This window comes from Lontra canadensis, unplaced genomic scaffold (genome assembly GCF_010015895.1).
Source record: "Lontra canadensis isolate GAN:19392208 unplaced genomic scaffold, GSC_riverotter_1.0 scaffold49, whole genome shotgun sequence".
In the NCBI taxonomy this organism is placed as follows: Eukaryota; Metazoa; Chordata; class Mammalia; order Carnivora; family Mustelidae; genus Lontra; species Lontra canadensis.
Window position 1 is genome coordinate 7128864 of NW_022631043.1, and position 10917 is coordinate 7139780.

Genomic DNA, 10917 nt, shown 5'->3' on the forward strand with positions numbered 1-10917 from the left:
CAGTGCTTGGAAGAAGCTCTACCCCACCTCACCCCCAGGTCCAGAGGCAACTGGGCTGTGGTCAGAGGCCAGCTCTTAGCCTCAGATCTGGTTGAATCAGAACCCATGTCTTTGAGCCCGTGGGTGAGTCACTTTACCCCTGAGCCTCAGCTCCCCCATCCACAAATGGAGCGCATTGATCCCCAAGCAAACCGTCATGGGGAGTTGGTGATGAAAGCTTCTCCCTGCCTCTGGGCACTACTACAGGCAGCAGGCGTTGGCCCGGGGCCGCAGGGTCTTGGATTCTGTTCTTCCCTGCTGCCCACCTCCTTTGCATCCTGGGTCTGCCCCATCCCCACGCCAGTAGGCTGGCTGTGTGCCGCCACGCGTCTTGCTCCCCTGGCCTCTTGGAGGTGCAGACCCCTCCCTTTTCCCTTTGGCGTGCCCTGGGCTAGAGAGAGGAGAGAGAGAGAAATCTCGGGATCCCTTGAAGCAGCAGGTGTCACGTGCAGGGCCCCAAGGCACATGCATCCTAAGCTGTAGAGGGCTGTGCCAGCCCGAGACACCAGCAGCTGGGGATGGAAAGCACGCCCAGGCAATGTTTGCTTAAGAGAGGCACTTGTGTTGAAAGCTGGCATTTGCCTTCCCAGGCTCTCTGGGTGTTTTCTGACTCCTCTCTCTGTAGTATCCCTAGCACTTGGAGACTCAAGTTCCAAACCTAAGGCTTCACAAGTCTCCTGCCAAAGTCTTCAGTTAGTGCTGTGTGGGGAGGAGTGACTGGCCCAAAGTCACACGGCCAACCTGGGCAGAGCTGGGACTGGAGTCCAGGGCCCTGATTTCCTGCTCCAACAAGTGTCTTTCCTCTGAGTTTCAGGGGGGAAAGAAGGGTGTGGACCACCTGTTTGCTTGGGCCCCCACCCAAGGCTTATTCCTCCCCCCATTCCTCCAGGATCAGCCGACCCCACACAGTCCCCTTCCTCCCGCCCTGGGCTTCACTTGCCTTCGCACTTCCAGCCCCTCTTGATCTGCCCACCCATGTAGCAGAACCGGCTGGAGAAAGGGATCTGGGTCCCCTCTGCAAGCCCCTGCCGGCAGGACTCACCGTGGCCGGGACGCTGCCCGCGGCTGCTGCTGTCACTGCTGCCAGCGTCCAAGGCAGGAACCACCTCATGCCTGGAAGTCAGGGGCAAAGGCATCTACCAAGCAGCCTCTCCAGGGATCCGGCCGCTTCTCCAGGGAGCTGGGTCGAGAGACTGGCCCGGCCCATCAGGAGCAGCAGATATGCCTCTTCCCACAGCCCTGTGGGGGTTTTATTAAAGCAAGATCTGACGTCAGAGTTAAGGACAAACCCTGCATTTTCCTCTGAAAAAACTTTTCCTGCCTCTCTCCCTTTTTTTTTTTTTTTTTCCCTTTCTTCCCTCTGTCCCCACCTCCAGCCCAAGCTTGGCCAGCCTCTCCCGCTCTGACAGCTCTTAAAGGGAAAGTTACAGGGCTATGATTTCACACTGGGGCAGTAAATTCTCAGAGAAGGAGCTGGGGTCATCCTGCCCAGCTATTTCATAAAGTTGGGGAGGGGGAAATCGGGGAGGGCGCAAGGTGGAGGTGGGGATACTGTTACCCTGGGCGGGCGGGGGGCTTTGAACGCGCTCCCAGCGGAGGGAAATGAACTCCCTCCCATTTCTTCAGACTGCTCCTACTTCTGGTTTTCATTTGCCATCATTCACTCTTCTCTCCCTGGCTGCAAGCGAAGGAGGATGGCTTTGAGAGCAGCCATCTAGAGATGATAGGAATTTTCAAATGAACTCAGCTCTGGGGCTTGGGTTCTCATCAGCCCTCCACAACCAACTGAAGCCGTGGTGGCCAATTTACAGGTGTCGCCTCTCCCTACCACCAGCCCAAGAGGCCCTTTTGGTGCTAACAGCTGTCTCCCCACATCTGGGCACTTGTTATCACTGTCAGTTTTGGGTGCCTCGCCTGGCCCCTGCTGGACATTGCCACACAGGTGAGGGGTCTCCTCTGGGACCCTGTCTACCCTTGTCCAGCCGCCTCATCCTCATGGGGATCTCAGCAACCGCCTGGTTCCCAGGCTCCCTGACTGGCTCCCAGCCTCCCCTCCCGATGCCCATCCTCTATGTCCTCTATGGCTTCCCAGAGCCATCAAAGTGAACCCTGGAAAATTGAACCAACTTTCCAATTGAACCAATTGAACCAATCTCTCCAGGCTACAGGCTCCCTGAGCCCGCCCACTGATTTATGCAAAATCCCCAGTCCTGGTGAGGCATCTGAGACCTCCCCGTACACTTCTCTGTCCTCTCTCCCTGTGCTACACTTGACCATGCTGGCCGCCTTGCTGTTCCCACACACACCCCAGCAAGGTCCCATCCCTGTGGTTCCCAGAGAAGTCACTCCCTCTCTTCTCTTTTCCTGCAGCCTCTACAAGGGGATGTGGAGCATGCATGGCTGCTCAGTGTGGTGTAGGTTTGTGACCATGGACATGACCCCTCAAGAGGTGACTCTGGTGATCTTTCCATTTATTGATTTGGCCTCTGTCCTGATTCTGGCCAGTAAGACATAAAGAAACATCTGCTGGGGGCTCCTAGAAAAGAATGAATCCCTTAGAAGGAGAAAATTCTCTACTCATTCTGTTTTTACCTTGTGTGCAGTTGATGGCTGGAGTTGATGGCTGGAGCTGCAGCAGTCTTATTGAGTACATGAGGCACAAGCTTGAGGATGAAAAGCCAGTGTGCTGAGGATGGTAGAGCAGAAAGAGGAAAAGAGGCTGGGGCTTTGGGATTTTATGGTGTTCCTAAACCAAACCTGGAACAGTCACCTCCAGACTTTCTGTTACGTGAATTAACTCAGTGACTTACTGAACACGCTGAAATTAGGTGTCTTATTCCTTGGTGCCAAATGCCTCCTAACTGCTATATGGGGCTTTACAAAAATCATGCATGTCAAGTGGCCAAGGAGGGGAGTTATGGTACATGGACACTGCTTAGTAAATGTGAATCCTTGCTTCCTTCTCATGAACTTACTTGCTGGTCTTCAGAATAAGTCCCATGAAGCAAGCACCATCAACAGGTGTCATTAAAGGAGTCATGCAAGGTGTTAGGTGCTAATCCACGTTCGGTGACCCTTTGATGAGCACCAAGTACAGACTGGTCCCGTGCTATGAGATATCTGATGACCATAAGGGAGACAGTGGAAACTCAGAGATGCTGGCTGATTCTGGGCATACACTAAGTTAGTGGCAGGCCTGGGGCAAGAACCCAAGACTCTGAACTCTGACAAGGCCGAGTCAGGACCTGGTATTTCCAAACAAGTGAGCTTGACCTTCCAAAGTCTCGGGATATTCTCTGCCAGGACCCATGCAGAACCCAGAGAATGCCGGGTTGTTTTGGGAAATCTGATGACGACGGGCAGTCGGAGCAGATACTGCAAAGCGTGGCACAGTGCTGACCACTTGCCCCTGCAGGGGAAGCCTCAGATGGCCAGCTGGTCCTGCTGGAAGCCACCATCCTTCAGCACCAATGACACCTTGAGAAAGGTGACATTGTGACTCAAGCAGAGTGGTGCCACTTACTGGAGGGCCTTGGACAACCAACGGTCTCTCTGTATTTCAGTTGCCTTTGCAGAAAGAAATAAGATGGTGTTAGTGCCTACGGGGTCATCAGGAGGCCTGCCCGAGACAGGGAGGTGTGTCTCGGCATTTGTGAAGGGCGGCGTCAGAATGGACCAGTATGACCGGATAGCCCTATGCACATCCTGTTTCAGGGGTCCGGCTTCTTGAATGAGCTCATGGAGCAGCCTGGGTGTGTGGCTGGGGTCTGCCTTGGCGGGTGGGGGTCCGGGGCCAGGCACTACCGTCCCTCGAGCTGAACAAGCTGCAAGCTACTGGCTGGTGGTGACTGGGACTCTAGCTGCCATTTATGGGACATTCACCACATTCCAGGAATGCTTGCTGTCCCACCGGGTCCTCCTCTTAGTTCCTGTTTTGGCACAGCCCCGTCCTACAGATGAGGAAACTGAGGCCTGGGGAGATCAAGTACCACGTGGCAGCGGAATTGTGATCGGAACTCAGACCTGAGCAGCTTCCAAACAAGGCTTTCGTCAAGCAGACCACGCGTGGAACAAACAAATGAGTCAATGCAGGAATGAATGAATGCAGTAGATGGACAGACGGATTGACAGATGGAGGAATGCATGCGGAGATAAGTCTGCTGTCTGGAATGTTCCAGTTCTCAGGCCTTCCCAGCCTGGGCTCCACATCTTTGTTTTCTGCATCCACGTCTCCTTTCCCTGACCACTCTGCCAACACAGGTCCTGGTGGGTCTCATAGACAGTGAGGTCCGAGGGTGAGATCAGCCCCACATCTTTCTCTCTGTGCTATATCCCAGCAGACACACAGAACCTGGCAGAGTGCGGGTCTAAGACACACGGTGAGTGAGCAGCCAGGTGCATGAGCAGAGCATGTGAAGAGGTGCTGGGTGGACGTGTGGACGATGAGGGAAGGAAGGAGAGAAGGGGGAGGGCAGGTGGGAAGGAAGTAGGGAACGGGAACGTGTGTGGGAAGGAAGGTGGGTGGGAGGCAGGGAGGGAGGGAAGGAGGGAAGGGAGGAAAGAAGGAAGGAGGGAAGGAGAGAGAGAGGGAAGGAAGGAGGGAGGAAAGAAGGAAGGAAAGGAAGGAAGGAAGCAGAGAAGAGGAGAAGGAGGGAATGAAGGAGGGTGGGAAGGAAGGAAGGAAGGAAGGAAGGAAGGAAGGAAGGAAGGAAAGAAAGAAAGAAAGGGAAGAGGGAAGGAGGGAAGGAGGGAAGGAGGGAGGGTTACACAGGGCCCCATCCGCACGGAACATTGTCTCCTCACTCCCAATGTCCCCTGTCTCCATGCCTCTCCCCACCCCCCACCTCCAACAGCAAGGACCTGTGTCCTTGAACTCATCTTTGTAAAATACTTAGTGAGGGTTTTGACTTAATAGTCACGTATGAAGCATGAACTATGTGCTAAGTTCTGCTCTGAGCACTTTACAGGGAGGGAGGTGCTGATTTCATCTCTCTTTATATTTGGGGAAGTTGAGGCACAGAGAGCTGAAGGGTCAGCAAGTCACAGCGCAGAGTCAAGGGCAGAGCCTGGGCTATGTTTGGGGGGCACTTGCGAGCTCCTCCTGCAGAAGGGTGGGACGCGGCTTCCTGGAAACTTCCAGTTCCTATTTCCCACTCACTTCTGTGGTCTTCTGATCCCTCCACTCCTTCCTGGCATGTGGTTTCTGCCGCTCCTCAGTGTCCCCAGGGTGCAATCTTTAGGTTCTGCTTCATCCCATCACCCCCGTGAGGGGCCATCACGTGACCTGCAGCTCCCGCCCAGCAGGCCCAGTGGAGGGTTTCTGTGTGACTTGGGCCTCACAGTTAGATGTCACTGTAGCTGTTGCCGTTCCCGTGTAGCTAATGCACAGGCCTGGGTGGGATCCTGCCTCCTGCCGTTCACCTGCTGTGTGTGATTTCTCTGGTTGGCCTGCTGATCTCCGCCTGTAACATGGGGATGAGGGAGGTGCTGATCTCTGGCCTGGAGTCAGGGCTGTGTGAGCGTGTGTTCAACGAGCTGAGCACATCATCAGGGCTCCATAGCACCCCTCGTCTTAATGAATGCTCTCACTCGGCCTCTGCTGGGAGCACAGAGCAGGGTCTGGACAAGGTCAGCTCTGTGACCTGCCCCCAGGCCTGACACACAGCAGCACTGCAGACATGTGTGGCGGAGGACAGGGGAGGCTGCGTAGGGCAGGCTTTGGCTGGAGCCCCATTACCAGAAGCCTCTGCTTCCACCTCTCCCAGCATCCCTGTCTCTAGCTGTTTGCATGTTCTCTCTCAGCCTGAGCACAGCTTCGAGGGGCCTCTTCCAGCAGATCTCCCAGAGCTGTGAATACATTCCAAAGAGGGTCTGGAGGAGAAGGTTCAAGAACAGAGGCCATCGGAGAGGATTCCGAGGCCAAACAGTAAGGCCGCTTTGACCAGAACCAGATGCACAGAAGATTCCAGACGCTCAGCACCAGACGCCCAGGAAGCCCCAGATCTGCTCACAGCCCATTTGTCATGTGTTTGTCCCATGAATGAGCACGGAGCCCATATTGTGTAGTTCCTGGGGCTGTTCCTGGGGCAGTTCCTGGGGCTCCTCAGACCCACATAACACACCCCTGCCTGGGAGACAGAGGCCAGCTGCCCTGACCCAACCTGGCTGCTGCAGAGGCGGAGGTGGGTCTGTGGGGCCTCCCTGCCGTGCTTGCTTGGTGCCCAGGCAGGGCTCCACTCTCCTCTTGGGCCCTAAGCAAGAATGGAAGAACCCTGGAAGGAGTGACCCTTGGCTCCAGGACTGCCTAGATCCCAAGGGGTCAAGGTAAACCTCCCTCGTGCTCAGCCAGAACAGCTAGGTCTGCTCCAGGAGTCACAGGCAGCCCTTGGATGGCTCCCCTGCTTACTCCTTGGTTCTAGAAGGACGACAGAACTGGGCAGGAGAACACCTCTAGAGTCAGCCTTGGCCTGAGGTGTGGATCCCCAGGACTCCTCATGTTTCATCTGGGAAGGTGGAAGGGAAAAGCAAGGACATTGGGGTGAGCCAGGTCTACAGCAAGCTCTCCCTTTGTTATGTCATCAGGTGGCAGATCTTGGGGAAGCCAATTCTAGTCTCTGAGCCTCAGTTTTCCTGTCTCTAAAGTGGGGGTAACAATCATCTATTCCTAGGCCATGATGGAGACTAAATTAGTGCTCAGTCCGTGGTAGATGTGGAGTACGTGGTTATGGTTAGTATGTAATTTGCTCTGCATCACAGAGACTCTGCCTGTGTCCCTGCCCGGGTCACCCCTAGCTCACCGTGAGTCTCCTGTCCCCAGCATGGGTGCAGGCTGGGACCTCATATCTCCAGTTCTTCTCTGTCCCTACCTCCTCCAGTAAAATCCCATAGTCCTCCCAGCAGTGCGTGGGTCTCTGCTGGGCTCTTTGATGAAAATGAGCGGGGGGTCGGGTGCAGGGCTCAGGTACAGACGAGGAAAGACAAATGGAAACAGTGAGACAGGGACAGCCTGTCCTGGCAGCCACCTAGGCTGACTGCTTCTTGAATCCCTGGTGGCATTTCGGGGCTTTCTCCTAAAGGGGTGGCAAGGTACTTTGCCTGAAACCCCTTGAATGCAAATGCAAATGTGCCCTGAACTTGTCCACCCCAAGACCCCTTCCTGCCCGGACCCACAAGGTCTCTGGGAGCTCTTGTCCTGGAGCATCTGCGCCATCTCCCACCTGGGATTCCCAGCTGGCTGGGAGGCAGCTGTTGTGGGTGGGAGCAGGGACACTCTCCGAAGACCACACCACACCTTCCATTTCTGCCCCTCTGAGCTGACCCCGGGCCTTGCTTGCAACAGTGACTCTAGAGATGGTCATTATAAAAAGAAACACAGTCGCCAAACTGTGGAAAGAACCAAGATGCCCTTCAACGGACGAATGGATAAGGAAGACGTGGTCCATATACACTATGGAGTATTATGCCTCCATCAGAAAGGATGAATACCCAACTTTTGTAGCAACATGGACGGGACTGGAAGAGATTATGCTGAGTGAAATAAGTCAAGCAGAGAGAGTCAATTATCATATGGTTTCACTGATTTGTGGAGCATAACAAATAGCATGGAGGACATGGGGAGTTAAGAGAAGGGAGTTGGGGGAAATTGGAAGGGGAGGTGAACCATGAGAGACTATGGACTCTGAAAAACAATCTGAGGGTTTTGAAGGGGCGGTGGGGTGGGAGATGGGCCAGCCTGGTGGTGGGTATTATGGAGGGTACGTATTGCATGGAGCACTGGGTATGGTGCATAAACAATGAATTCCGGTTCACTGAAAAGAAATTTGAAAAATTAAAAAATAAAAATAAAATAAAAAGAAACCTTCTTCACCCTCTTCCAAAAGGACAATGCTATCTACTGCCTGGGATTTTAGTGAGTCTTAAATCAAAGAAAATGGGTGATGCTCTGTGTCTGGGATCCCTGTGAGAGTTCGTGGCATGCGTTACTGCTCTGTGTTGGAAACTCACCCAAGCCCTCTGTGTGTGTGTGTGTGTGTGTTTTTTTTTTTCTTTTTTTAAGACTTCAGTTTCTTAGTTTTAGGTTTAAAATAAAGTTGAGAGAAAGGTATAGAGATTTCCCGTGTGCCCACTGCCCGTATACAGACACAACCTCCCCGCTATCACCGTCCTCCGCCACCATGCCCGTTTTCTACCCGGGATGAACCGTCACTAACTCACGATCATCACCCGAAGTCCACAGGCACGTTAGGGCTCATTCTTGATGTTGCGCGCGCTACGGGTGTGGACAAGACGCACAATGACCTGCATCCATTAACACACCCTCGAGTATTTTCACGGCCCTAAAAATCTTCTGTGCTCCGTCCGCTCACTTCCCTTCACACCAACACGTGGCTACCGCTGATCTTTTTCCTGTATGCATAGTTTTGCCTTTTTCAGGGGGTTACATAATCAGAATCAGGCAGCATCTAGCCATGTAGCCTTTTCAGATTGGTGTCTCCCATGTGCTGATATGTTCTGGATTCCCCCAGGCCTCTTTATGCCTTGAGAGCTCGGGTCTCATTGGAGTGGAATAATATTCCGTTTTCTGTATATACCACACGTTTCTCCATGTACCTCCTGCAGGACAGCTGGGCTCTTTCCAAGTCTGGCAGCGATGAATCTAGTTGGATTAAACATCTGTGTGCAGGGTTTTGTGTGGACATAAGTTCTCAGCTCCTTCGGGGAAACACCAAGGGACGCAATGGTTGGATCTACCATAAGAGTATGTTTCTTTTTGTAAGATGCCCCCAAATTGTCTTCCAAAGTGGCTGCTCCATTTTGCACGCCCACCGTCAGTGAATGAGATCTCCTGTTGCCCCATATCCTTGCCCGCACTTGGGATTGTCAGTGTTCTGGATTTGGGCCATTCTCCTAGGTGGGTAGCTGTTTCACACTATTGTTTAAATCTCCCCATGTTTTACTGTTATCTCAGAGCCACTGGATGCAAACATCATCCCCATTTAACAGAAGCAGAAACAGGTTCACAGAGAGGAGTAAAGGGGTCAAAGTCATGAGGAGGTTGGAGCTGGGGCTTGGACCCCAGAATGTTGGGACCCTCACCCACATTTATACCTCTCTGAGTGAGGGGTGTGCAAAACTCCAAGGCTCATGCATGGTCGAAGAGGAAAGGAGAATGGTCTGGAGCCCTGAGCAGGCTTAGTGGGGAAAGCTGGTGCTCACTGAGTGGTGGGGTCTGTGCTGGGTGTGGCAGAAGTCAGCAGGAAGGGCGCAGGTTCCAGGCTTGGAAGCAGTGAGCTGTCTGGTTGCAGAAAAGAGCTTAATGTCACCCTTGCCCTTGACAGTGAGGCTTTTCAAAACCCCTGTGAAGGGGAACTCAGAGCAGCAGGTTCAAAGCCTGCCAGAGACACCCCAGCCTTTGTGCCATGCAGGAGGCTAGGTTGGGCCAGTGATGGGCCTGTCTATCTTCTATCTTGAGCTCCTGGGTGTTTGGCCAGCCTCAGATGCAGCCCAGTGAGGCCTGGACATCCTCAAAAGTCACTGGACATGGAATTCACTTTTAAAATGTACAGCTTCCCAAGACTGTGACCCAGAGGTTCTGAGTCAGTGTGTCTGGGAAAGGCCGCAAATTTGCTTTTAAACAAACACTTCCTGGTAAGTCTGTGGGAGGGTTTCCCTGGAGCCTGCTTTGAGAAACAGGGCAGAGTAAGCAAGCATGGGCCCTGGGTGCAAGCGGGCCTGAATTGGATTCAACTCCTGCAGCATTTTGTCTTGGAAGAGCTGTCTACATTCTCTTAGCCTCTTATTTCTCATCCGTAAAATGGGCTGATGATGTGTTGTGTTGGAGTTGTGAGGCTGGCATATAATCATTGTGTTAGCGTGCTAGGGTTACTCTCAAAATAACCATAGCCTGGGTGGCTGAGATCTGCAGACGCTCTTCCTTTCAGAGTTCCAGAGTTCAGAAACCAGAAACCAAGGAGTTGGCCAGCCTCTAGTCTCCCTGGAGTTTCTAGCAGAGAATCCTTCTGCACCTTCTTCTGGCTTCTGGAGGCCCCAGGTGTCCCATGACTTCTGGCTGCATAACCTCCATGTGTGCCTCGACACTTGCCTGGTTTGTCCTCTGTCTGTGGATCTGTCCTCTGTGTGTCTTGTAGAGACACATGTCATTGGATTCAGGGCCCACCACCCAGAGGGTCCAGGCTGATCTCATCTCAAGATCTCTAGTTTATTTCCATTTGTAAAGACCCCTTTCCCAAATAGGGTCACATCCCTAGGCTCTGGAGGTTAGGACGTGGACATGGCTTCTTGGGAGTCCCCTCTCAACCCAGCACAGTGACACTTAGGAAAACGGAGTGATTCCTGGGACGTAACAGGGGCTCCAAAAGCATAGTTCTTGTCCTCTCACTCTTTCTTCTCTCTCTTGGTAAATCCTGTCATCTCCACCTTCCAGACAAAGTGCAACCTGTCTTCTCACCACTGCCATAGCCATCCACAGGGCCTGTGACCTGGGCTCACCAGGGACAGTGTCCCCTCGGGAGAGTGGCCATCCTGAGAAGTGCTGGGGGCCTCTCTGATGGCTGGAGCTGGAACCATGGGTGCAGAGCAGTGGTCTTTCTGGAACTCAGGCGGTGGGGAGGGGTGCCCTGGCTGGCCCTCAGGAGAACTGGGGCTTTCAGAATCAACCCAGCTCGACATTTCCTGGAGTGGTGGTGGTGGGCAGGCCAGTTCCCCGTTCATCCCCATCCAGGAAGGCTCCTGCCTGCAGCCTTGAGTCTCCATAACTCTGTATCCTAGTGCCCATCTCTGCTGTACAGGCTGCGTTTGTTCAGGGGGAAAGGGCCTGAGTAGAAAGTGGGGTTTTCTAGATGTGAATGTCCGATGTCC

The 10917-nt window shown here is 53.4% G+C and overlaps 1 protein-coding gene across 1 annotated transcript in view; it reads right to left on the minus strand.

Annotated features, from left to right (window-relative positions):
- The window catches only part of CCN4 (cellular communication network factor 4), a 33499-nt gene extending 32253 nt beyond the window's left edge, over window positions 1–1246 (minus strand). Inside the window, exon 1 of the mRNA XM_032873494.1 lies at window positions 1082–1246. Within this exon, the coding sequence (XP_032729385.1) occupies window positions 1082–1150 (69 nt within the window). The 5' untranslated portion in view covers window positions 1151–1246. The remainder of the gene's footprint in view (window positions 1–1081) is intronic.
- Between the last annotated feature and the right edge of the window lie 9671 nt (window positions 1247–10917).